Source organism: Anser anser (assembly GCF_964211835.1).
Source record: "Anser anser genome assembly, chromosome: 2".
NCBI classification, from domain to species: domain Eukaryota; kingdom Metazoa; phylum Chordata; class Aves; order Anseriformes; family Anatidae; genus Anser; species Anser anser.
The window spans coordinates 84,886,929-84,914,837 of NC_139721.1; the positions used below are offsets into that span (position 1 = coordinate 84,886,929).

Sequence of the window (27,909 nt, forward strand, 5' to 3'; positions counted from 1 at the left end):
ATCAATACTGAATGCTTAGTAAATCTGATTCTTTTCTTTAGGTTATTTACATTAGTTGATGGGACGAAAATGATAATAACTATAAATGAAATATTCTCTAGTTTAGGAGAAATACAAATAATATGAAATATAAAATTTAAAATCAGTATGACATGTATCCAGTTGTTCAATTTTCCTTAATTGTCATGTACCCTGCCATGTTCTTTATCTGCTTAGTGAATTTACAACTAGCACAGCAGGTTGTGAATTTTTAATAGGATCTCTTCAAGGAAGGAAAAGGTCAATATTAACATAAAAATCTTCTTTAAGAACTGTGGTGCAAAGGTTTCTTAGCAGAAAACAGGTGTTGCTGCAAAACTGAAATCTGCCACAACAGTCAAATTAAAAGATTCTTGGAGCTAAGTTAGGAAACAAATGCCTCAGTATAACACCATGACTGCTAGTCAGTGGTGACTGAAATTTACTTTGTTTTGTTGGGACTAAACTTGGTTGCTGCATTCAAAATGATTTAATATATAATAATGATAACAAAAAACAAAACAAAACAAAACAAAAAAACAGCTTTTGATTACTTCTAAATAAAATGTTTTATTTTTCTTCCTTTGTTTTTCACTTCAGCTTCATTCTGACCAGGATAAGGGAGATGGATCCCTCAAATACATTTTATCTGGAGATGGGGCTGGTACTCTTTTTATAATTGATGAGAAAACAGGTGACATTCATGCCACTCGGAGAATTGACAGGGAAGAAAAAGCCTTTTACACCTTGCGTGCCCAAGCTATTAACAGAAGAACTCTGAGACCAGTGGAACCCGAATCTGAGTTCGTCATCAAAATCCATGACATTAATGACAATGAACCAACGTTTCCAGAAGAAATTTACACTGCTAGTGTTCCTGAAATGTCAGTAGTGGGTGAGTGCTTTATACTGAGGCATAAGTGCCTGCTCAAAATACATTATTTGATGGATATTTTCCCCATCCTCTGAAAATTCGGTCATGATGGGAATTCTACTTGATGGAATAAATACCTTTCTTTTTGGTTTGCTTGTTCAAATACTAGAATTTCATCCAGAAACAGATTTTATGATATGAGATTATTTCTACTTAGAATATTTAAAACATTAACTTACAGTCATTTGGAATATAAATAGTATATAATGGTGAATCACCCTCCTCCTTAAGAATTATTAGAATAAGATTGATAAATATACTACATGGAAATCTGTCTCGTCTTTCACTCTTTCCGTGGCTGAGGAGAGTTATTTGTTTGCTCATGTACTTTTGATGCACTGCCTGCAGGTAGATACACTCTTGATTCTCCTCTTTGCATTCGGTTTTTGAATATATGAACAAATTCTCTTGTACTTTCAGTGTTCCTCCCTTAACATATCCATGAATGGCCTCTTCAGGAACCTTAAACAGCTTTTTGAATTCATCTTGCTTCTGTTTGTACTGTACTTTCAGTTCCTAGGGATGAGCCTTGAACATTATTCTTATCCTTATTGCTGATTGTATTGACAAGGATTGAGTAGATAGAAGGCAGAATGCTTAGCTAGAACTTTATATTAGGAAAACCCCTGCCATTCCTAGATATATATCATCCCAGAGCCTTCCAAGGCTTTTTCTTCACTATGACTCTGTATCTGTGAAACACTGAACATTTGTGAAAAGCTGAATTAGCATGCAATTTGCAATAGTAGCTTTTTTTTTTTTTTCATATATTGTAGAACTTAATCATCTTTTAGAACAGAAACTTATGAAAAATGTATGGAAAAAGAAACATCAAAATTATTTTTGTATTGACAAAATAACTTCTCCACATCAAAAGGTAGGAAGAAGAGGTTAGGAAGAAGATCTTGGATTCCTGGATTGCTGTAGTTTGCTCTCTCCAGATTAATTCTGTTGAGTTCCAGTATTGCCATTACTTACCCGGTATTGTTGACTGTGGGCTAAGAGATTGTCAGACTTGTTGATGTAAGGAACGCAGAGAGAAACATCAGTCTTGGATTGAATTGTACTGTTGCTTTGTATGTGTCTCCTGCTATGGTACTCACTTTTGTGAGCATATAAAAACATATAATCTTTCTATAAAAGTCTGAAAATATTAAGCAGAGTTTAGGATATGAATATTGTCTCAAGCATACGTACCAGAAAGAGATATTACAAAGCCAAATTACTGTGTTTTTCGGCTGGTCAAATAAATAGGAGGTATATTGTTCAGTAAAAAGTACCGTGCTAATATTGTCTGGCATAGTCAACATAGCACTGCATTGTGCTATATAGAATTATCCACTAAAAACATAGCTATATATTTATAGAACGTCTTGCACTCCTGCTGCCATCATGTGGGAAGGCTTGAGCACCAGGCAGGCGCATACACTTAAACGAACATGTACGTAAAATCACAAACTTTGTTCTTCAAAGTTTTAATTTATTTAAACCAATTATATAATTGGTTTATTTTTTTAAATCAGTTATATAGATTGGTTTAGAAAGATTTATATATATATATATATAATTGCTTAGTGGTAACATGAAAATGTGGTGAATAAATGAAAAAGCATGTCTCTTTCAGAATCAAAGGTGAAAGAGGACCTGCTGTAGATAGATTGTGACATTGATCAGAAGTAATGCCTTTTATTTAGGGAGATAACTTTTTTTGTTTTGTTCATTTGTTCCAATTCTTGTAGATGTTCTCATTTTCTTTTATATCCTCTAGTCATCTTCTCCATATTTTCACCATAAACGCGATGTTTTATGTATTGTGGTTATTTGTTCTTTGTTTTCTTCATTACACTCTAAATCCAGGCTAGTCTGTAATATGATTAGTAACTTGCAACTTGTATTTATGCCTTTGGGGCCTCTTGTACATTATTCTGGAACTGGATTCTCAAGACCTCTGTTACCACGTGGTGCTTGAACTCTCAGTCCCAATACAGACTATGACTGTTTCAAATTGATTGGCTTAATCCTATCTAAGAAGTGTCAAAAATAGTAAACTACTTTGCAGTTTTGCTGCTGAGTTGTGCATACATTTGGACACACCAGTACCACAAGCACAATGCTGAGATGTTCGTATTAACTCTATATGCATTCATATGAATACCAGAACGAAGACAACTATGGCAGCATATCACACCATGTAAGATTATTCATATGCTTCGTTGCTTTTAGAGCTATACTATATAATGTAGCTAGTAGCTAGTGTTCAGAACTAGTGGGTTCCTCCTCACACATTTTAACAGTTTTCAGCAAGATTGCATGAGTCATTCATTTCATGTCTCTGTTAATTACTTACTGAGTAAACTGGTAAATGTTTAATCAGCAGTATTTCTTTACCAATTCATGTATGAAAACTGTTACTGCCTAATGTCCTGCTTTCTTTACCAAATTACACAAAAGAAGTGCGCAAGTAGCAAAATATGCAAGCATCAGCTTGAAATAATTGAAATCTGTGGCATCCCTTGAAGTGCAAGGCTTGCTACATGCTTAAATACCCTGTATTATGAGGTACAAAGGGGTAGTAGTACCTTATAATACTACTAAGCCTGTATCTGCTCCCTCTGCCCCCCATTCAAGGTATCAAACTGTGACATAGCTGTATGCAAGTCTTTCAGACAAGAGACAGCGGTTGTGATTTCTGCCTCAGGCTGTAGTATTAGCTTGATGGATACCTGAGAATGGGTCTATTTTTATTATCAATTACAATGTCTTGACAAAGGCCCATAAGTTCTTTCTTGTCTTGTTCATCTTTCTTCTACTGCTCATTAATCATAGTAAAGGTAAGATAAATGGGCCAACTTCAGGATCTCACATTTAGGTCAATAGCCTGGAAGACATCTTGCTCTCCTGAAGTCTTTGTACAGATTTCCAAATATTTTCTCCTCTTTTACTTTTTTTCTTTCCTTAATCTCAAAGTTTATGACCCAGAATATTCTGGCTTTGACCAAAATCTTCTATTCTGCCCATTGTATTATTTACTTGTCTCTTTTCTTGCTCATCTAAAGGCTTCTTTTCAGAACTGTGTCGATGAGTCTGTTTTAATCTCTAGAGCTTTTCCTCTGGATTTTTTTTTTGTTGATTTATTTTAGACAAGCTTTCAGAGGTTTCTGCTATTTAGGCTTTTTTTTTTTTTCCCTATCACCACATCATTTCTGTTATTTAGTGATGCTTCTCTGTTCATCTGTTGTAGTCTAGATATTCTCTAATCATTCTTGATCCTTATTCCATCCTGTATCTTCAGTGCTAAGTAACTTTTCCTATGAATTATTGTCTCAGAAGCACTTTGAGCAACTATTAGCTGTCATGCTCCCTAGCTGGTATTTTCTGCTTCTGAATTAGGATTATCAATGTACACTTCAATGTAACCTTCCTCTGGGTTTACATGCCATCTACAGGTTGGGCTTCCCACAGTTAGCTTGTCATCCCTACCTGTGGTTGTCTTTCTCTTCAGACAGCATTTAGAGCTACTATTGCTTGGCTTTCTCCCCAGGCTTTTTGTTCAGTCCCTCATTAGTGCTGTTCCAAAAATTCCCAGTGCTTAATCCTTTCCTCTGCCATAGCATTTATTTTATTACACTTCTTTATTGTTTCCTATTAACAAAGATTTTCTTTACTTTTTTCATAATTATCTCAGTAAACCTTTTGCATCTCATTTTTATTTTCATAATGTCAACCATGATAGATTTTGAAAAAACATGATTATATTACATTTTTATATATTTTACACATGCACTTTGATTTCACTTTGCATATAAATCGTGCCTCATAAAGAGAAATATATATATATATAATATATATTTTTTTTTTCTTAAAAAGGACCATCTTAAAAGAATTAGAAGCATTCACTGACATACTTTTCCCCAGCTTATTTTCTTCTAAGTTACAGGAGTACCATGTAACTGAAGAGCTTTCTACATAGATTTCTCTGAATATGGAGCTCTTTCCTGTTATTCTGCTGTATTAAATAGTTTATTTCTGGGGAGAACATATCTCATTATTTCCTCTCTTTTCTACTAGAAAGAGCAGAAAATTCCTGTTAATTCAACTTGTTATTTTAATGTATAATTTACTATGGAGGGCACTTGTTGTAGTTAAATATCACATAACTCACTTGGGAGTAAGGAAATATAGGTTACAAATTCAGCTCTGTTTGTTTTTTCCCCAGTTAATTATCTTCAGTGATTCTTCTCTGTTACTTCTATATCTTAAATGCTCTGTGAGGTTAAGGGCATTAATACTTGTATGATGTTTGAAGATGTTTGCAAGGAAAACATTAAAAAGAGCCAAGTACATTAATTACTATTATAGTATGAGACCTTAGGGAAATTCAAAGGTTATAATTAAAATTATGTTCAAATATGTCTTTTGAGAACTACAATAATCTGACAAATGGATGTTGTTTATTTGTAGGCCTAGTTCACCACCATATGATTCTAGTTTATTGTATAATGAAACTCGCAAGTATATGAGGAGGAAGTTAATTCACAGTCTTTTTCATGATATTACTAATTCCATACATAGCTGGTGCCACATTCTTCAGTATATTGTCACTGTGTCCTTTATGCCCTCCTGTAGACTTCAGATTAGGCTTTAGATCCTGAAGGCCAAAGACTTCATCAGAAGCAACCTGTGCCCATGTAAAAGATAGAGAGCAAGGCCTGGACTGAGTAGTGCGGACTAAGTCACACCCACACTGTGGTTTGTAAACCCCAACATGAACAGTCAAAATCAGTGCCTTGGGTACTAGTTAGTTCACCCCAGGTTTCAGACTGCTTTAAGCAATATATTAGCAGTATTGAGGATCAGTGGTCTTCAGTGACTTCAGTGAACTGAAGCAAAACAAGAATTTTGATAGTTTGACAGCTGATGTGCACAATGTAACTTTAATGACACAGCTGAGGGTTTTCTTTCTTTCTTTTTTTCCTTTTTTCTTTTTTTTTTTTTCTGTCTTTCAGAACTCCTAATCTGCTTTACTTGATGTGCATTGTCCACTTCCATAGCCCGCAGTTATTTTTTGCTGATACTAGCTGAGAAGAGAGGATTTGAAATTTATTTTGATTCAAATGGTAGCTTGCTGTGTTAAACATGCTATTTTTACTTCAGTATAAAGCCTTTCTGAAAATCTGCTGACCTCCATTTATCATTATTACTATTTTTAACTGCAATTATCAGAAACTAGATGAAAAAAATATATATATGTGAATGCCTGCCTTCAGTTTAAGGCACTCACATTTTCCCAAAGGCCTTTAACTTCCACCTTTAACTGTTGAATAGATGCTCAGTGGCTTCCTACCAGAGCTTTACTTTCCCAGCCCAGTCCTACCCTCATGCTGTCACTTAACCATCCTTCTAGCATGTCCCAACATATCAAATAGCATACAACTCTATCCCACTCATTCTTTCTTTCTTCTGTCCCTTATCCACCAAGCAGCAGTTCTCAGTTTTATTTAGCTGTAATAAAGAGGCTATTCCACAATTGGAAAAGGAAGTACAAATATGAGGAGTTGTGTGTTTTTTTGTGTTTTTTTGTTTGTTTGTTTGTTTTGTTTTGTTTGTTTTTGTTTTTTTTCTGACTGGAGGGGTGAGAAGAGACAAAGTCTTATAGTAGTGTAAATAGTGGACTTGTTACAGATGTGGCTTTCATTTAGGATAACTTAGCTTGAAATGATTTAAAAACTAAAAATACTTTATAATATAAAAAGTAGTATAAAACTGAAAGATACACAAGTCCTGAAGACCTGGTATGCTTTTATTTATTTTTATTAGTTAAATTTATTTAATAAACAAAGAGGAAGCAAAGAAGCTTTACTCAGACATCAGAAATACACTTGGTATTTTTCCTGTAAAGAGGACAGGGCTACAAAAATTTGAAACAAAAAGCTTGATACAGGGTAATGTTCTTGAAATACATTAAGATGGGCTGCAGGTCAGAAATAAACAGTTGCAAAAAATGGAAGAATACTGGGAAGAAGCTAAGTAGCATTGCACTATTCATTTACAGTGTATTTTCAAATATGAGTGCTGCAGAAAATAGTTTGTGTCAAAACAGAGACATGTGCAGGTAAAGCAGAATCAACATGGTTGGTAATTTCAAACTGATCTCTGCATGTCGATTGTCTGGAGTGACCAGCCTATTGGTAGACTGAGCAAAGAGGACACACAGTGATGTGACCGCAGCCCAGAATAAATGATGCGTGGCACTGGTCATACTGTTTGCTGGAAGGGCTCCCAGTCTAATACGCTCTTCCTGATTGTTTCTTTGCATGGTTTCTGTCAGGTTTCATGTAGGAATCACTGATCCCTCTGTGGATACATAGAAAGCATGTCTCTCTGCCTCTGTGAATAAGGGCTATGACCAAAGTGGTGACTTCTGTACCCTGAATGGCAGGCAGAAATGCAGCTGTGCCCTTGCTGTTTTCCTGCCACTACCTGCCTGGTGGCTGGCCAGCAAAAGCCAAAGAGCTGAAGCAACAGTAAAAGCATAGTTTATCCTTTCTACTTCGGGGTGATACATTACCCTGAGCACAGCCTATGGAGTAAATCACTGTGTGACAGTGATTTGAATTAGGGACTCCAAGTTTATTCCCACAGACTGTGATGGGAACTGGATATAATCTCTTTTTGGAAGCAGTGTCTGATATATTTTATTGGGTGCGTATGTGGGTGTGTACATGTGATTACTCTAGAGAGTAATCTAGAGAACAGGACAACTGATATGATTTGTTTCTTGCTTCATGTATGTGTGTTAAAATAGCGTGAAGTAATATATTGTATATGCATTTTGACATTCATAATTGAGGGGAAACTATTAGAGACATTGTTACATCACAAAAGGAAATTTTATTCCATTTATTTATTTTAAAGTTGCTAAACATGCTCTTCAGTTTTCTTCCAAATGATACATTGAAGTAGATTATGTTTGTTTTTTTAAATAAAAATGAAATAAAAATATGATACAATTTACTTCCTATTAATAACTGTGTATATAACTATCTATATATTTGACCATATAAATGAAATATAAAAATCAGAACAAAAAATAACGAAGTTGCAATAATAGCTCCAAAATATCACCTTTCATGTTTGCAACGTAATCTTTTCTCATTAATACATGTGCGGTTACAATAGGTGTCATAGAATCATAGGATCATAGAACAGCTTGGGTTGGAAGGGAGCTTAAAGATCATCTAGTTCTAACCCCCCTGCCATGGGCAGGGATTCCACCCACTAGATCAGGATGTCCAGGGCCTCATCCAACCTGGTCCTGAACACCTCCAGGGATGGGGCATCCACAGCTTCTGGACCTTCTGGGCTGCAAGCTCACATTGCTGGCTTATGTCAAGCTTTTCATCCATCAGAACCCCCAAGTCCTTCTCTGCAGGGCTGCTCTCAATGAGTTCTTTTTCCAGTCTGTCCTCATGGCTGGGATTGCGCTGACCAAGGTGCAGCACCCTGCACTTAGACTTACTGAACCTCATTAGGTTCACGTGGACCCAATTCTTAAGCTTGTCCAGGTCCCTTTGGATGGCATCCCTTCCTTCTGTTGTATTGACTGCACGTCTCAGCTTGGTGTTGTCAGCAAACTTGCTGAGGGTGCGCTAAATCCCACTGTCTATGTCACTGATAAAGATATTAAACAGCACCAGTCCCAAAACAGACCCCTGAGGGACACCACTCATCAGTGGCCTCCACCTGGACATGGATCCATTGACCACAACTCTCTGAGTGCAACCTTTGAGCCAATTCCTTTTCCACTGAATGGTCCACCCTTGTAATACATATTTCTCCAATTCTGAGATTTTTTTATATCACATTGGCATCATTGTATGAAAACATGACAAAACAGAACAAAAACTGTTGTGGGTAATTAAAAGCAGAGATGTACTGCAATAAAAGCAAGTCAGTCCTCTGAAAAGAAGTGAGTACATAAGTATGAATGCATGATAGCAAGGTAGGGATAAAATTCAGCTCAACCACTGCTGTTGTTTACCTTTACTGACTAGGCCTTAATCATTGTGGAATTATGGAAGTTTAGGCTCAATTTGTGTAGAATGAGACCCTGAAACAGGAAAGAGAGTATCTAAAGTTCACCATAAGATAATAAACATGCTTGAAAAATCCAATCAACGTTAGCTGAAACTTTCTTTGGGTTCTGCTCAATCAGAAATTAATGTTGTTGGACCTCCATTTAGTACTATCTGAAACTAAATTGACTTTGGATGCTTCAGGTACTTCTGTGGTGCAAGTCACAGCTACTGATGCCGATGACCCTTCCTATGGAAACAGTGCCAGAGTCATTTACAGCATACTTCAGGGGCAGCCATATTTCTCCGTGGAACCAGAAACAGGTCAGGAAATTGTCATTATTTCCATTTACCGTAAACTTGTTCTTTCATTTTAAAAATCTCAGATCACCTAAAAAAAAATTAAAAGCTAACTGAAATGAAATAATATTTCTTGCTTTTTCCCTCATAATTTATAGTTCTTATACTAAATAAAAATAAAAACTACGAGTCATTACAGCTAACACTATGAAGTAAAAGTATTGTTGCAGTGGTACAATTGAAATAGCTAAGACGGTGTAAAGTTCTAAGTAAGAATATTTTTGATAAAGGCAAGATGAAAGGTTTGTGTCCTAGAAAATGTTGTTCTTTTATTCTTAGTGGTTCTACTTAGACTAATAAAAGGTGTTCTTTCCACCCACAAACCTTGCCTTGCATAAATATCTTGAATCATTTTTAGCATGAAATGTAAACTGGAAAGGGAGCTGTGATGAAGATTTTTTTATAACAAACAGATAGCCTGTTCTGAAGACTATTTATAAAGCTCATGAACAAATTTTTGTACTTTAAAGCATGAAATGAATACTTTAGGAATACATTTCACAGACTAATACCAAAAATAAATAAATAAATAAATAAATAAAAGATGTAGCAGATAGCTGCACATCAAAAATAACGGCACGATTAACAATTTTTGTTTGTTCTTTATTTAAGGCATCATCAGGACTGCTTTGCCAAACATGAACAGAGAGAACAGGGAGCAGTACCAAGTTGTTATCCAGGCAAAGGACATGGGAGGCCAGATGGGTGGATTATCAGGGACCACCACTGTGAACATCACTTTGACTGATGTCAACGACAATCCACCTCGATTCCCCCAGAGTAAGCTGCATTTAATAGTTGTCCTGCACTCTAAGAGCTTCAAACTAAAGAGTTTAGCAGTCACCATCTGGTTTAATTTAGAGTAAATCTAGATTACAGGGCACACATGAACAGCAACAAAAAAAGGCTTATGTACTGATTTATTCACTATTATTAAAGCAGAATATTAAATGTTACAGTATTTGTTTGTTAGGAAAACAGTTACATGATCAACTGTAACTACAGAAGACCTGGGATACCTTCCAGTACTATGGGAGGCAGTTGGAGGTGAAATAATAAGAGCATTAGAGCAATGTATTTCTTTCCCCTTACCTATTGCTAAATTCCTAGACACTCCCCCATTGGAAAATAAAACATGTAGTAATTGTAGGTATGCAGAAATGTTTGAACTGTTTTATCTGCTTAAACATTTAATCATGAAGAACTTGGAAAACAAATTACTTGAAGGAAAACAAGCAGATTTGTATTTTTCCAGTTACTGCTACAAAATCTGATAGATAGAAGATTTCCCAAAGTGAAATAAATGGCATTTAACTTTTTTTTTTTGATTGCTTATGTTTACCAAAGGTAAACAAAACTACAGGTTTTCTTCTGAATCCACTAAACTGGAGTACAACTCCACTAAATCCAGTAGTTACTGATGATCAGCCTTCAGGCTCATAATAACAGAACCAGTTTCAAATGATTCTGATTTAAGCATGTTCTTTATATCACAAATGGAGTACATAATTTTGTTCAATGTAATTTTGTTGTTAATATATATGCATTTAGCTAAGATGTTTATCAGCATGTGATTTCATATACTCAAAACAGAAAAATCATGAGCAGTTGAGTATTTACAGTTTGAGCATTTCCCCACAGGCCCTATTCTGGACAGAATTTATTGTTAATTTGTCATTTTAAGTCCCTTTGTAATTTCACATTGTTTTGATTTATTACATTTTTAGTTTACATTTATATATGTAGGATTATGGTAATTCCAGTGCTGTGTAGGTGAGGAATGCTGTTTTACTGCTCTCTAGAGCAATTTAGGAAGACTTTTCAAAGATGTTGCATGTTCAAAGCTTTATGGAAAAGCTAATTTTAACAGTTATACTTAGGACAGCATATAAACTATGCATTGTTATGCTCTTCTTTTCATTTCTTTTTTTTTTCTTGTTTCTTAAACACCGTGTAAAATTAATAACTAGAATGGCTTATTCAACTTTTTCAACTTTCTAGACTGTTTTTATACGATTTACATGGCAGTCCAACATCATATTCGTTGGATTGAGATGGCGATCTGCTGTTCCAGAAATATCTGTGCATTTTTCTGTTGTCAGTGTAAATCAGATAGGACCTTTGCTTTAAAGAAATTCTGTCTTACTCTCATAGTTGGCATTTTTATGTTGTTTTGTTTTATTTGTTTTTCTCTCTACTCTCCACTGATAGTCATGCTACATACAAATGTATGTTTCACTAGAAATGAAATCTAAAACATTTATAAAGCTCAATGTAATTTTACAGGTTGTTTGAAATTAAAAAAAAAAAAAAGCTGTTGACTTTTAAAAAATCTTTAATCTAAAAATGCTAAGAGGCATTATAATGATTCCTGATTTTCATAGAGTTTTAGGAAACTACTGGAATTGGTACTTATTAAGTTATTCTGTCCTATTGATAACGGATTTGTGTTGGGCTCATGAGATGACCATATTCATATCAGATTTATGAGTTACCATGAAAAATATTAAAAGTTTCCTTAGATTTTCACAGGACTGAGTAGCATACTACAGCTATATATTAATCAAAGGACAGATTAAATTTCTCTTACAAAGAAATTCATAGTAGTATTGTGAAGAATTCCACTTTTTGTTTTGTGTTCCTAAACAAACAAAAAACAAAACAAAAAAGAACACCATACCATCGATTCCTCTGTGATTTAGAGAGAGCAGGGTCTCTTCAGGATATTTTTCTTCTCTTAAAGATCACCTGAAAACCATATATATATCAGTAACTGTTCCTCTGAGGAAACATAATGAAATTTAACATTTTATGAAGGTTCTGTACACAAAGACCATCAAAGACCTTAGACTTTGCATCTGTTTCAGTTGTCATACTTTCAGGAATTTTCAGAATTAAGGACATTGCACTGACATATCCTAAATGGAAAAGAAAAGAAGAGAAAATAAAAGTAAAATAAAATAAAATTAAATTAAAATAAAATAAAATAAAATAAAATATTTAAAATAAAATATAAACAATATCATGGGTTCAGATGGAAGAGATTTTGAGAATAAAACTGTTTGGTAAGTACTGTATTTTAGAATTATATTTTTATTTTCTTGATTTTGTAGATCAGTATTTTCATTGTGTATTTTACAAATAGAGCTATGTAATTCCTTGAGTTAATTATTTTAGGATAAGTCAGCTCATTTTTGGAGTCTGACTCTTATTTTTCAAAGTGGTTTATGGACTTCGGAGCCTGACTATAGCTGAAACTCATGGCAGCCCATGTCTCCTGTAAGAGAGGCTCCTGTATAGAGCCTATATTGCTCTATAAAAATATTTACCTTTATACAATTCCAGAGCAAATGGGAAGAAGGGTAAATGTGAATAAAGTTGCTCTTTCATTCTTTATGACTGAGTGACACAGGTTTGTAGACTAAATCTTCCACCTAACGTCCGCTTTTCTTCATCACTCACTGAAGTAAATGCAAACAGTAAATGACTCTCCTTGGGGAAAAAGCAATGACAGAAAAAGGATTTACAGAGGAGTTTTGCAAGAATAATTCCAATTTTTGTAGTTTACATTCTGATCTGGTGCCTTAACTTGCACTGCATCCTGTACGTAGTCAAATGATTTATAGTCTTCAGTGACAAAAATAATAAAAGGGAGTATCACATACCATGGTAGAGATTTCTGTTAATGGATAAATTAACCATAAAATTAAAATAGTCTTTCAGATGATAGATTTCTGGTTATTTTTATTCTTTATTTCCACTGCCTTATTAGTACTTGAGGTTATGAATTCTTAGCACTTTCTAGATAAATAAATGAGTTGGGTATTGCAGTGGGAATCAAAGCAGTGTCCACAAGGCACAGCTTGGGGTTGTGGTTTAAAGCACCCCAAAAAAAAATAAATAAAATAAATAAAATAAAATAATCAGAGAATAGTTGACACACCATAAAACTAATTATAATGTATAAATATTAATTGAAAAAAAAAAAGTAGTATTTCAGCATAGTCTCACATAGTACTGAAAAATACTAAATGGGAGCAGAGGCTACTTTTTCTTCTTTTTTTAACATTAACAGATTACAGAGAGATTATATACTAATGTAGCAAAGTACACAGATTTAGGTTTTATAGAAAGGTAATGAAAAATGTCAGAGCAAATGCAAGATAAATCACTTGATTGAAACACCAAAATGTAACTGCATGAAAATAAATTCATTATAAATAGAATATGGAGTGTATATGGTCATAAAGTATTAATTCTGCTGCTGTATATCAGTTTTATATGAAAAACTGATGAAATACTATTGTACGAAATTCAACTTTACTCTTTTCCCTTCGAGATTTAATAAATAAGCTATATGTGTTTTTTTTTTAAGTTTTTGCCTTTTTTTTTTTTTTTTTTTTAGGTTTGCAAACTACAAAATAATGGCACAGAAAAATAGTTCCACAGAATGAGAGAAACTCTTAAACTTCCTAGTGAATAATGGGGCATTGGTTTTTTTTTCACTGTGTCTCCTTAAAACCAAAAACAATCCCTCTGTCATTCTCTAGTTGCCTGACAACATACTCTGTTAAAAGACACTGATAATCCCCACCAGTGTTTTCCTGAATATATGATAAGGTCATGTTGCTACTACTCTCTCCCCATGATTCTTTCTGATCACACAAAACTATTAACTTCCTTTATGAACTTTTCTGTACTTCTTATCTGTAACTAGGTATGTATGTTCTGCCTTTTGGGTAGCCTATTCCTTTTTCCTGTTGATGGTACTGGCCTTTATCACTTCCACTTTTGTATTACTGTTAACTGAGTTGTCTTTCTAACTCACTTTACTTAGCTCATGAAGTGTTTAAGTAAAACAACTAATCTAGAAACACTTAAATAAGGGCAGAAAATAAAATGTTTTTCAGTAGAGCTTAGATGACTTAGTATTTGTCATTGGAATGGCAGCTGTATCTGTATTCATTTTAAAATCTTTTTTTGAGAATTCTTCTTAGTGCATTATGTGTCACACACCTTTTGCTACCCTACGTTCTGATGGATGGGATTAGAGATCTCAATCCTTATTTACAGTTTAACAGGATGGCTAAGACATAGAATACTAAAATGTAGAGTAAGATATTTATTTTAATTCATTGCAGCATTTCTGAATGAGGACAGTTTTACTCCTGTGTTTTTTATCTGTGCTATGAAACCACAATAAACAGATGCAACTGAGCCAGAAGAAGGACAAAAACAAAATTGCAGTGTTCATGAGTCTTAATCAAGCATGAATTACTGCTTTAACACGTGTAGGCACAGTTTCTGCTTGTGGATTTTCAAGAACCTTTCCCTTTATTTATTTAATATTGTATCTGACTATTTAATTTTGAAGACTGAAATTTCAATCTGCTTCTTATAGTTGGATGGAGAATGTAGCGAAAAGTACAGATAGATATAGTTGATCCTTCTTTGGGATAGGAATATAGAAGCACTTTTAAATCCCATTTTTCTACAATTTTGTTTTTCTACAATTTTGTTTTCACTCTTCTACCTAAACTTTTTTTCATTCATAGTTCTCTGCCTCATACTTTGCCCACCCCATCTGTATTAAAAGGGAAAATCTCTAGAATAAAAGATACACAAAAATATGTAATCAGCTATTGTGTGACACAGACATTACTTAATGCTTGTGTAGTGGCTTGTGGGGCTCCTGAGTGGCTCTTTGTTTCTTTGACAGGTACCATCCACCTCCGCATTCCTGAGTCCTCCCCAGTTGGGACAGCCATTGGCAGCGTCAAAGCCACTGATGCAGACACTGGAAAAAATGCAGAAGTAGAGTACAGAATTATAGATGGTGATGGGACAGATATGTTTGAAATTGTGACACAGAAGGACACTCAGGAAGGCATCATAACTGTGCGAAAGGTGTCTATTCAAAAAATTTCACTAAGTGATTTTGCTGTCAATGTTACGGTACAAATGTTCATTGTAAAAACATGCTTGGATAATGTGATGGCAATTCTAACTGCTTAGCACTTGCAAGCATCCCCTATTGGTGACTGAACAATACTATTTCCTTTCAAGATGAACTAGAAATAACAGGTGGCAGCAATATCTCCAAGACACAGAGTAGGTTTAACGCATTAACAAAGTGCAAAAAATGGACCATCCCCAATGTTAGTATCTCTGTGACTTCAAATAAAGATTTAATTAGTATTCATGCAACCTGTTTTCTTCAGCAAACAATGCACAGTTCACTCATTACAGAGAGACTTGGGCATTCCTTATTTAGATTTTCATCCACACAGAGTCAAATTAGGAGACCAATGATCGACAAAACACAAATACACTCATGTAAGCTGTCACAAGCTATATTGTTTTGTTCATATTTCCAGCAGGTCAGCTGGTACAGACATAAGCAGTGCATAATGATGGTGTTCTTGTTTCAGAGGTAGCTTTAGTTCTGCCCTGTTTTTCATCTCAAAGCACTTTCAAAGGTTTAAGATCTCAAAGTCTGAAATGCCATTCTCCTACTCCTCAACATTTTCCCTTCCAGAAGTCCCCCAGTCCTTTTCTTTGGGATTGTGAGCATTTCTAAAGAGTCTAGGGAGCATTTCTAACACAAACTATTGCTTATATTAGCTTTTTTAATAAATCACCCTAAGCATAGCATAACAAATTAAACACTACTATACCACTACCTCCTTCTCTGCATCTCTTCATAATGGCAACCAAGGTAAAGATAAATTCTGCAAAGATGACATTGAGTTCCTTTTTGACCTCTATATTCTTCATTGTTCATAGTCAGCATTGTAGTTTATCTGGGAAGGTATGGAAACACCAAGTTAGGGGCCAGATATTCTTCCTTTTCATAGAAGTTTGCAAAGGCTTCTCTCAAGCTATTCTCTTCTTGCTTGCTTGAGGCTTTCCATGCAGACTTCTATTATATTAAATCAATATAGTCTTGAAAAAAAACAGTCTAATAACTAGATCAAACATAAAAAATTCATGTTATAAGACAGCAGCTCCAAAAGTGTCACCAATAAGTAATAATGAACAAGATCCTCTCATTTTGTTATTAGCAACCTGACACACTCTAAAATTTTCAGGATGCTTTCTCATTGATAAATAAGTAGCTTATCATTCAGATCTCACAGACTAGCTAGTATTGACTAGCAAGGGAGAAGATACCATGCTCAGTTTGTTCTTTTATGAAATTATTCATCATTTATTTATTATTTAGCCACTTTGATTGTGATTTCTGTTTTCAATGGTGAATAACTACAAGTAACTGGTGTTCTTTTACTGAGCCCTTCAGTTACTAAGTCTCAATTTAACACCATCTGCAAAAGAACTTACAAGCTTTTCTACATATGTTTCCAAAGATAAAATAATGCTTAAATTCATTGTTGCTTTGCCACAATCTCATATTTGTGGGCAACACTTTTGTTCAGTACTGGCAATGTGTTGGGATACCCTTATAATCCACACATTTCATATCAATGTTTTGTGGTGTAGCCTGAAGAGATGTCCAAACTGTATTTGAATGTACTAGTAGCACGGTAGATATATCTGTGTGATGCACCATCTAACAAATTAAGCCTGCTAATTAGAAAAAAGTAGGACTAACATGGCTTCTTTGCCTGTAGGCTTGAAGATAGCATCCCTTAATAGCAGCATGCTGCACTTCATAGACACACCAATAGTCTCATATAGCAACACTGTTCAGAGAGTTTCAGATAGTTCAGATAGCACTACTGTGTTTCAATTCCTGGGTATATTCATAGATATTCTCCCTTCTGCTCTGACTGCTTTTTAAAACAAGTGTGAGAGTAGAATTCATTGTCTGGACTGCATCCTTCTGCTCTTAAACAGACAATTTAAACTTCTAGGCAGGCATTCTGGCATCTTGCATGAACAAGAATTTGTATTTAAAAGCAGCAGAGAAAAATAAAAAAAGGCATAAGTCTTCTACCATTCGTTTTGATGAATGAAAATGACTAGTTCGATATCTCCCTGAGATTTGGGCGGAATTAAAGATGTCTTCTTTGTGTTAGAAAGGTAAATTCTCAGCCTGCTCATTTCCTCGGTATCATTAATTAGCTAACACTTCACATCTATGACAGTTAGAAACATTTGAAGAAATAGAGGTTCTTTTGTACCCACTGAGGTTTCTAATTATAACCCTGAACCTTTCCTCTTTCTATTTTAAAAAGGAAATGCTGACAAAAATGTCAAATCTATTTTGAAAAAAGAAAATCTCTGGTGTTTGATCGATGAAATTAAATGAAAAGGAACAAGATTAAGCTCATACTACATGTAGAGAATTTTCACAGTTCCCCCTCCCTTAAAAATAATGAGCAAACAAATAAACACAAACACATTGCTGATATTGAAGGCCAGCTACATTTGTTTGACAATAAGGATACTCAAGCAGTTTTGAGTACCCAGGCATTTATAGTATTTCCTGAAAAAGTATTAGTATTATGCACCTTGTTCTGCAATTTCAATATGTCCAGTCTGTATTTCAAATATTTTAAATACTTGCACGATTATTTCATATCCTTATGCTTGTGAAAGAGCTACAAAGCTAACCAAATAATCAGTAAATTTGCACTGAATATCTTTTTGTGAATGGTGCTATGTTAATTCAGGTAATATGTAGGAACAAAATCTCCCCCTAAAGACACTGGAAATTTCCTATTAGAGAAATTGGTCTTTATGTGGAAAATTTGAACCACAATAGGGTTCCCAGAACCCAGAACAAGATCTGACAAGACTTGAGTCCTTCTCATTTTCCATTATGTATATAGGTCAACATCTGTTCATACATAATGTAATTTAATAGTTTATCATCATCTTCATTTTTAGCCACTGGACTATGAGACGAGAAGGCTTTATACATTGAAAGTAGAAGCTGAGAATACCCATGTGGATCCACGCTTCTATTATCTTGGGCCTTTTAAAGATACAACTATCGTGAAAATCTCTGTAGAAGATGTAGATGAACCTCCTGTCTTCAGCAGATCTTCTTACCTTTTTGAAGTGCATGAAGATATTGAGTTGGGGACAATAATAGGAACGGTAATGGCACGGGATCCTGATTCAGCTTCAAGCCCCATAAGGTAATACACCATTCTCTTCATATGCATCATTTGATACAGAAATTAAGAGAAATAGTAAGAAGGTGATTATGTTTTTTCTCCTATTTACTAGTGTACAAGTGATAGACAGTGTTGAGAATAGTGCTATCTGTAAGCCTCAGAACACCTCAGGGAACAGCCATTCACTTTACACAAGACATAAGAAATGCTTTTTAGTATGTCAAATCTCAGAAAACTTATAAAATTACACACTGATTTCAAGTAAGCTCTTCAGGACTACCTGTTACTTCAGAATATGAAAAAGTGCCAAACCAGTCTTGGGGCCAGGAAGGAGACAGAGCTTTAAATTCTTCCATCACTCCTGGAAAGTATGCAGTGCCAATCTCATTCTGCTCTGGTTGGAGCTTCCTGCTGCCAGTGTGATAGCTACATGGGATAAAATTATCTTGGTGTATGCTCAAATACCCTAAGGAATTAGACATTAAAGAGTAATATTAAAAAAAAAAATCTTTTATGTATATATTGCTTGATGCATTTAGCTAGATGATATCTAGCTGAATGTATTAAATGACACTGTTTTCTTTTGCTTTTGTTATGCTACAATGCATAAAATTTAAGAAACAGGTAAGACAAAGATGGCCAAGTTGGTTATGTCTGTCTGAAATACCCAACAAAGTACAAAAAATACATTTTAGCAAAAGAACTTTATTTAATGACTTTGAAGTCAATTGCCACATGCTTCTTAATGAGGCCCAGGTGGTAAAACTGGATTAGGAATGGAAACTGAATCTAATTTTCTCCTATGGTTATTTGTGTGTATAGAAAAGATAGCAGATGAAAACACCAAGCCTCTAAAATTTAAGACTATATAAATAACTTAGCATTGCATCTTTATCCACTCTACTTGCATGAGACAACTGGCAATTTTACCAGTTATGTTTTCATAGTCATGACTAGAAAAAGAACAAACTTGGTGTTTTTCCTCATTTTGTTTCTGACACACATGATTAATTGAAGGACTGTGGCAGGTATTTCTCTCATCAGTATCATTTACACAGACTAGCAATTTAAAGACTATTTTATATACTTTTTCTGTGTCCAGCTGACGTTTCTGTCATAATTGTGAAGAGGCAGGTATAGCAAATAAAAAGGGCAAAGAAATTTCTAGAAAACAACAACAACAACAACAACAATAACAACAACAACAGCAAAAGAGGGATTATTTAGACTTAGTTCATTAAAAAATAAAAAAAAATCGAGTTATGCATGATAATTTGCTTCACACATTTTTTTTATCTTTCATTTAATGCTACCTAGCTGAAGACATGTACTTTAAAACAATTTGTACCCTATAGATCAAATTCTTCTCTTCAGTATTGGCTCTATCCTTCAACTTGCAAAGCAACATTACATACTCACTGAAATGATAATTGGCTAGAATACATTTTCATAAGCTTTTACTTCTTACAACATCAATATTAAATACAAAGAAAAATGCGTTCACCCCAGAAGTGAACAGGTAGCATTTAAACTAAATTATTTTGAAGTTATGTTATTTTGAAATTTGAGCAATTTGTATCATTCTTTAATACTGCTGTTAAAAAAACAACAGCAACAACAAAATCACAGCTTCAGGTTGTAGAATTGGCTTTGATTTTTAACTTTTTTTTTTTCCTTTTAGCTGTTGCTTTTCAAATATTAACTTCTTTGTATTAAAATTCTAGGTAAGTTAGAATTCCTACTGTGCCTGCAGCTTCTTGTTGCAATATTTCTTAATTTCTGTTCAATAAATATGGTGGGGTTTTTTTGAAACTAATAATTTCTTTAGCACTTGCTGACCAAATATGAAATGGTATAGAACTTTAATGAGACAACGTGGCATAGATTTTGTTAGACAGAGAAGTGATTATTGCCTGTTGAAAAACTGTTAGTTAGATTGCTATCTAAATAAGCTATTTTCCTCACTAAAGTTCTTCCATGGATGAAGTAAAATCACTTATTTATCATATGGGCCAAATAGTCCTAAATATAAATTCTCTGAGAAATAGATTCGTTCAGGTAACTTATAACTTAGTTGTTATGTATAAATAGGCAAGAAAAAACATTTAAGCAAGTCTTTCCTGCAGTTTCAGATGTTTTGTTTTTTGGCTGTTCTAACTTTTTTGGGATTGTTTTTTGTATTCATTTTGGTGTTAGCTTGTTTGTTGCTTCATTGTTTTTATATATTTATTTTATTGTGAATTGAACAAACAAAACCCACCAAAATGTTACAGATGTTATTTTTATATTACAACATTTTTTTCATTTGGCTCAATCCAGTTAAATACTGTAAGTAAAAATAGATACACTTTATGAAATGTTTAGGTCAGTCATAAAAGTTCATAAAAACATGAACATAAACAATTGTTTCTATCAAATTGTACAAGTACAGTAGATTTTTTTGATAAATTGACCCAATTCTGCCAAAAGTAGACAAATGTTCTGTACCTCACAAAATATTACACTTAACTCCACATCAAAGGTTCGATCCTAGCTTTGAAGGCCGTGCTGATTATTAGAAAAAATGATGGAAAGAATAATTTGCAGATTGTAGTTTAACATTTCTGCCATTTTATGTTAGTAGAACTTTTGCCCATGGAATTGTAGCATCTATAGCACCATAGAAAGTCCTTTGACATCAGCATGTTCATAAAAGTGAAATTTCTGCATATGAACTTATTTTTTATATATTTTTTTTAAATTTAATCTCCAGTAAATTAGCATATCCTAAAGTATATAAGTGTATAAGTAAAGTATAAGGAGAGCTTATAACACTACTTTTGAAAAGCTCAGAAATTAGCTGTCTGTCTCAGTCTGAAGGAACAGTACATCAAAGAGAATTCTCCTGTATGGATTAAAGCAATCCTTGAATTATATTGAAATTCTGACTTATTTTTTATGATTCTCATACAGGTCTATAAAATTTCAGATGATCAAATACTACGCTATTATATCATATTTATGAAATTCTTTCAATTTTTATTCCTCATTCTACAGAATTAACCTTAAGAATTTTTATAAATGTGCATATGCAATTTCAATTTTAGAAACAACCATTAAAATAACTTTCAATGATCAGCGGGGGAAAAAAAAAAGCACCAAATTTACAGAAACTAAATATTTGTTTTATAAAAAGCAACCTTTTTAATGTAATGTATATAACCTGAAAAGTGTATTGACTTGCTGTGAAACATGCTTTCTTCCATTTTCTATCCTTTTAACAATAATTTCTTTCTTTCTGTGCAGGTTTTCTCTGGATCGTCACACAGACCTTGACAGGATATTCAATATTCATTCTGGAAATGGGTCCATCTATACTTCTAAGCCACTTGACCGTGAGATATCACAATGGCACAATCTTAGTGTTATAGCAGCTGAGATCAGTAAGCCAATTTTTTTTTTCATTCAGTTTTCCTTAGCCTACAAAGTTACAGCTGTAGCTCCATGCAAAAAAAAACCAATATATATATATAATAATAATAAAAAATAATAATTTCCTTCCTCCCACCCAATTCTGTAAGATATTCTTGGAAATTAAATTGGGGGTAGCTAACAGCAGCTATCTCCATGTTGCTTTTTTCCCCCATCTTCTTCCTTCAATGACCTTTAATATCCAAACTACTTCTGAAATGTCACCCAATTAAGTAATAACACTGGAGTGATTTTATTTCCTTTCTTTCCTTTGAGGAAAATGACAGATTTTGATGTTACGGTAGCAGAGTTCAAAATGGTAATCTATGCTTTTGTCTCTTTAGGTTTCTTCATTTCCTTAGAAATAATTTTGTTATCTCTTCCTTTGGTATCTACACCTACAGCTCTTGGAATCTTACAAGTTAGTTAGGTTCCGCTTGACCCCTAAGATGTAACATTTCTTAGACTGTTTACATCATCTTTTTGTAGATATTTTCATGTTGAAAGTACAGAGGAAAGCAAAGATCCCACTACATGGTTGAGATTAACTCTAATCCCTCTGCCAGAAAATTTTCTAAGGGACAAAAATCTGATCTTTGAAATCAGCTAGTGAAGGTCATGTGTTTTCAAAGACACTGATTTTTAGGGTTAATTTTAAATCACTCAGAGAAGCAGAAGTTGCTGATCAGCACAACTGGCAGGAACTACACTGCAGAGAACTAAATGGAACATCGTGTCCAGGCAATTAACCAATCTTAGCCTGCCCGGTACTATTTCTGTAGTCAGAGCCCAAGTGTCTCCTGCAGTAGGCTGGTTGTATTGAGCACACCCAGTAGCTATATTTATTTTTTTTTCTTGCAGTGCATGTTCATGAGCTTGCACTCCTTCACAGTGTTGTCCACTGTTGTAAAAATACTTATCAGAAGCATTTATATACTGAAGAAACCTATTATCATTTTATACCTATATCATATCACAGTGCTCAATTTATTTCCTGCTAGGATTTAGCTGGAATAGCTAGGCTTCTCTAAAGAGGTACAATTGTTTTGGAGAAAGAATGGAAGGGGGAGAATAGTTTTTAAATATTTAAAAATATTACCTGTGAAACATGAGACAACAGGAGAGCAGTGATAAGAATGGAATGCACTTGGAAAGCTAGTATAAAAATGGAACAGGCTGTGAAAAAAAAATGTCCCAAACCCGCCACTTTAAACATTTCAGCATGTCAAAAAGATCCACATCACATTTCAGCAAAGACATTATAAATCACATGTGAACTTAATGTCAGCTACTCCTGAATATTTACTGTTTTCTTTGCTTCAGCTTAAAATGAAAAAAATAAGTAAATAAAAAATTTTGAGTCATCCCTATTGTTATTTATCCTATTCCGTTATGGTAACAAAATCATATAAATTTTAGCTACCAGCCAGCAGAATTCAAAGAAATGGCTGTACTTTTTTACTCCCAGGCGTTATTCTTGCTAGATCTGCAAATGGGAACAATGAACTTGTATTAATTAACCTATAGTAAGTAATGAGAGGGCACTCTAAATAATACTAGGGCTTGGGCATCTTGGGAGGTAGAGGGAGTAACTATTGTTGGTTTTGAACCTAAGGTCTGAAAATCTGCATTTGTATTTTTAAGGCAATTTAAACATAAAAAACTCTAATTCTAATCACTTCTGATTTTTATTGGGATATTTATATTGGCTTTATCAGAATTTCTCCCTGCTTAATAAAGGCACAGGAAAGCTTTAATCATATGTCTCTTCTGTGTAAAACAAATCAGATCGCAAATCATTTTTAAATTACAAATCAAAACCTAACATCAGAATGATACCCTTGAGCCCACCAAATTAACAATTTTGTCATTATAGTAATGGGCATACTTTTCATATGCTATATTTGCATAGAACATTAGCAGTGGCAGCCCCTATTTTCATGTAAAAAAATAAAAAATTAATTGCTCACTAGATAACAACACATTGTTCTTTTTTTACTCTAAGCAAGACATCTCCTTACTTTTCAGCAGACCTGATTCTTACCTGGTACCAGTTTATATGCTACATTTTGATCAATTCCAAGCCTAATTTTAAATGTCCATTGCTCATTAAATTTGGAAGATAGAATAATTTTAGTAGGAAAATAAGCTCATTATTCTTCTATTTTCTCTTGTCAGACAACCCCAAAGATACTACTCGTGTTCCTGTCTATGTAAGAATTTTGGATGTTAATGACAATGCCCCACAGTTTGCTGTATTCTATGATACCTTTGTCTGTGAAAATGCAAGAGCTGGACAGGTATGTGTTTGATACTTTCCACTATCCAACTTTGCTATGGCACTCAATTGTAGATCATTCTTGTGTGGTGCTTGGGATAAATTATGTCCAAATTATCTTTTGAAATGTTGAAAATGAAAGTAACAAGTAGCTCTGTAGGTGAGGCTTAGAGTGAAATACCAATGTATTACAACAGAACCAGTGTGTGAATTACCACTTTCATCAACCTAACTCTTTACTATTGTTAAATCCTAATTAGATAAGCCCAAGAGACATGGACATAATTAGCTTTGCCATTACCTTCACAGAGAAAGCAAGATGTTATATTTATCTACTAAAAAGTTGATTTATTTTCAATAACTTACAAGTGGCAAACCTCAGATATATTTCAATTCATTCTGATGGTGATTACAGCCTACATCTGTCACCTTTGTTTTTCTTTTTCTTTTCCAGTTGTAGTATTTGTCTTATTATCCCACCAAAAACTTTTGAAAATAAAATACAAACCATACATTTTTCATCTGGGAACATATGATTTTCTTTTGCTTCTTACAGGTTACAGAAAGCATACTTTAATTTATGTGAAATGACTGCAGTGCTCAATATCCAGTTCCTAATAGGCAGCTGCTTATTAGAACTGTTAAAAAACGGTTTTCCTATTACAGCACAGCATGTCCCAGAGCACAGTCAGCCAGTAATAAATCCTCTAAAACAATCACAATAGAACCTCAGTGTAAGCATTTCAGCACCTTTGAATAGAACATGGAAGAAGTGCCAGCTTGTCTTAACTGTTTCAGTCCTACAGGTATCACATTCAGGTTGCATCACAAGTTTTGCATTCAGGTTGCCATTTGTCTTTCTAGAGCAACAGTTGGAAATTATAACAAGGGACTTACAAGGTTATAACAAGGTTCAAATTTATAATATATTAAATACTTAACAATATTGAGTAACATTTGCCTCCTAGTATATTTTTAAGATAATTAAAGCTGATGGATGAATGGAAATTCCTGACTAAAAATCTAGAATTTCTGACAGTTGTAGTGTCTACTATGAATGCTAAAATAACATTTTAATGAATTCAAATATAAGATATGGATTGAGAACTGAAAATGTAGAAAAGTGAATTTTCTTTTGCAGTTTCGCCAGCATCTCTGGTTGAAAAAAAAAAAAATAACCCAGAAATCTTATTCTGTTTGAAGTTTTAGAATCTGTTTTGTCCAGGTTTAATAACGATAGAGAACACAAGCAGCGTATTTTCTATATAACAGTTGTATTTTCAGGTAAACGTACTTTGAGATATCCTTTTCTTTCTGAGCTACCTAAAATATTTAAGTTAATATAATTTTAAAATAAATGTAAAACTTATTTCTGCATTAAAACTCAATTTCTGTTTACACTCAGAAATGGCTGTCAGACAAAAAAAAAAAGACTAAGTATTTATAACTAATAAGTAAGAAGCTAAATAAGTGTATACCCATTTATTTATTTATTTATTACCCATACCCATTTATTTGAAGTGTTATAATGCTCAGCAGTATCTCCCTTGTCAGAAGGAAGTGCCATGTTATATATATTATATAATTATAACTTATATATATTATATAATTATAACCATTTTTAAACAATCTGAGTTGCAACTGAGTCTTTAAAAAAATCAATTCACAGGAAGAGAAAAGAAAAATACAATGCAAGATAACACGAATAATCTATTTGAATGTAATTATATTCTTGCTAACTGGAAGATCATTAATAAGACGTTATTTTGGAATTCAGTCTGTCTTGAGGGATTGAATATAATTAATCTATACTAAATAATGTTTGGTTCCTTCCATGTGTGTTATCTTTCTTTCCTGTTTTTCTTTTTTCTCTCTTTTTTTTTTTTTTTTTTTGCATCTGTGTATGTGTGTCTTTGGCTCTTCACAATCTTCGCCTACTCTGGTTATTTTAATTCATATATACACGTGTCTTGGGGATTATATATATATATATTTAAAACGTAAAAATATTGAGTAACAAACATATACCCCATGCCATAGGCCTTGAAGTAACAGACCTGTACAGCCTTAGATGCCCAGCACCATTCTGGTCCTTTCAAAAACCATGCCCTTTCTCTGAAGGACTATCTGCCTGAGCCAGAGGTAGCAGATAGGAAAACAGCATGGCTCCCTGCAGCTTTCAAAGCCTCAGAACTAATGAGGAAAGCTATGTTTTCACCTTTTTGGGTCCCCAAGAATGCTTGCTTAGTTTTACCAAATCTATACATATCTACTCCCTTTTTAATTTGTCCCGATGTTATATAAATCAGTCTAGCTCATCATAGATTCTCTTTCAGTGATATTTTAAAACATGTCTGATTTATTCTTTTTTGTTTGTTTGTTTGTTTTTCCTGAATCTTCATCATACATTATATAATCATGCTAGGTTTCTTTCACCGATGTTCTCTTTATGTTGCTCCTCTTCTTATCAACTCATTTGACCCATATATAAAAAAAGATTTTTTTAATCAGGTATATTTACCCCAACATAGTCTTGCTTAAACATGGCTTTTGTTACCTCTATATTTCCAACAATTTCCTTATTGTATTCAACAGATGTCTTTCTATTCATTATTCCTCTTATTGAACAAGTAATTAAGACGTATATCTATTTAAAAACTAAATTATTTCCTAATTCATTTTTTAGTAATTTAATTACTTCTCATTTTCTGTTTCTCTATATGTTTTTATAGAATTTTCTTATATCCTTTGATATAAGGATATAAGTATTAGTTTATCTTTCATTTTTGCATCTCCCTCCTTTCTTAAGTCATACTACAATTTGTGGTCAATTTACTTCAATATTTTTTTCTTTCTTCTTCTGTCTCTTTTAATCTACTTTTACTTCAGTCCCTTCAGTATATTTCCTTATATTTCATGTATTCCAGTGATTTTAGTGGTACTAGAATTTTCTTTTTGCACCATTTTATTCAATAACTCTCAAAGTTTTACTCTGGCTTACTCCAGTAAAATAGTTTTTGTAATGGAAATCAATATAGGGTTTCCAAACAGCTGTGTTTTTTTTTTGTTGTTGTTTTTGTTTTTTCTTAATAACACATATTTTATTTGCACAGAATTTAAAAGCAAATGTATAGTGTGTTTAAGGAAAAAAAAAAAAAAAGATCATTTACATTTTCAGAGGACCTAAGCACAAAGGCGAATTGTTTTGGAAAAAACAACCTACACAGCAAATTTGTTTCTACTGTTTTATCTATTTTTTTAGTGGCTAGCAACCCTCTTTGACTACTTTAAGGCCCTTATATTTCTGGCTGGTTTCAGCTGGTGTAACATTTTTGGCTTCCCTGCTGTTGTCACTGCTTTGTCACTCCATACTGTGGGAGTAGTGGAGGTATCCCACAGCTGATGAGTACAAAGGGAAAACCACGCTGTATGAAATGTTGAGTATTTCACATTAATACTAATGACATCAGGAAATCATATATGAAAACGTGATACAATGCATTCAAATTCCATTTATTTGTTTTGTTTAAGGTAAACCAAAACCACCCCCTCTCTCCCCCCACCCCATACCATGGAAGTTAAACAGAACAAAGGACAAACAGTAACATTTGTGTTTTGATGCACTGCCTGGAGCAAAGGAATACTCACCAACCAGGCTTGCCCCTCACCACATCTACAACACAAAATAAAAATAAATTTGTGTGACTA

The 27,909-nt window shown here is 33.8% G+C and overlaps 1 protein-coding gene and 1 long non-coding RNA gene across 10 annotated transcripts in view; one reads left to right on the top strand and one right to left on the bottom strand.

Annotated features, from left to right (window-relative positions):
• Window positions 1-27,909, top strand: part of LOC310894795 (cadherin-10) — a 95,763-nt gene that overhangs the window by 59,186 nt on the left and 8,668 nt on the right. For all 5 annotated transcript variants that reach the window (XM_083825332.1, XM_083825330.1, XM_083825334.1 and 2 more), the window contains 7 exons: window positions 619-913; window positions 9,232-9,351; window positions 10,000-10,167; window positions 15,107-15,294; window positions 18,241-18,494; window positions 21,759-21,895; window positions 24,102-24,223. In XM_083825332.1, the coding sequence (XP_083681458.1) occupies window positions 619-913; window positions 9,232-9,351; window positions 10,000-10,167; window positions 15,107-15,294; window positions 18,241-18,494; window positions 21,759-21,895; window positions 24,102-24,223 (1,284 nt within the window). The remainder of the gene's footprint in view (window positions 1-618; window positions 914-9,231; window positions 9,352-9,999; window positions 10,168-15,106; window positions 15,295-18,240; window positions 18,495-21,758; window positions 21,896-24,101; window positions 24,224-27,909) is intronic.
• Window positions 7,840-27,909, bottom strand: part of LOC310894796 — a 161,255-nt gene continuing 141,185 nt past the window's right edge. For 2 of the 5 annotated variants that reach the window (XR_014580171.1, XR_014580172.1), the window contains 5 exons: window positions 18,754-27,874; window positions 18,406-18,509; window positions 16,071-16,190; window positions 12,068-15,184; window positions 7,840-9,418 (listed from right to left, as the gene is read on the bottom strand). This is a non-coding gene — a long non-coding RNA (uncharacterized lncRNA). The remainder of the gene's footprint in view (window positions 9,419-12,067; window positions 15,185-16,070; window positions 16,191-18,405; window positions 18,510-18,753; window positions 27,875-27,909) is intronic. The other 3 variants (XR_014580169.1, XR_014580170.1, XR_014580168.1) reach the window with 3 other exon arrangements.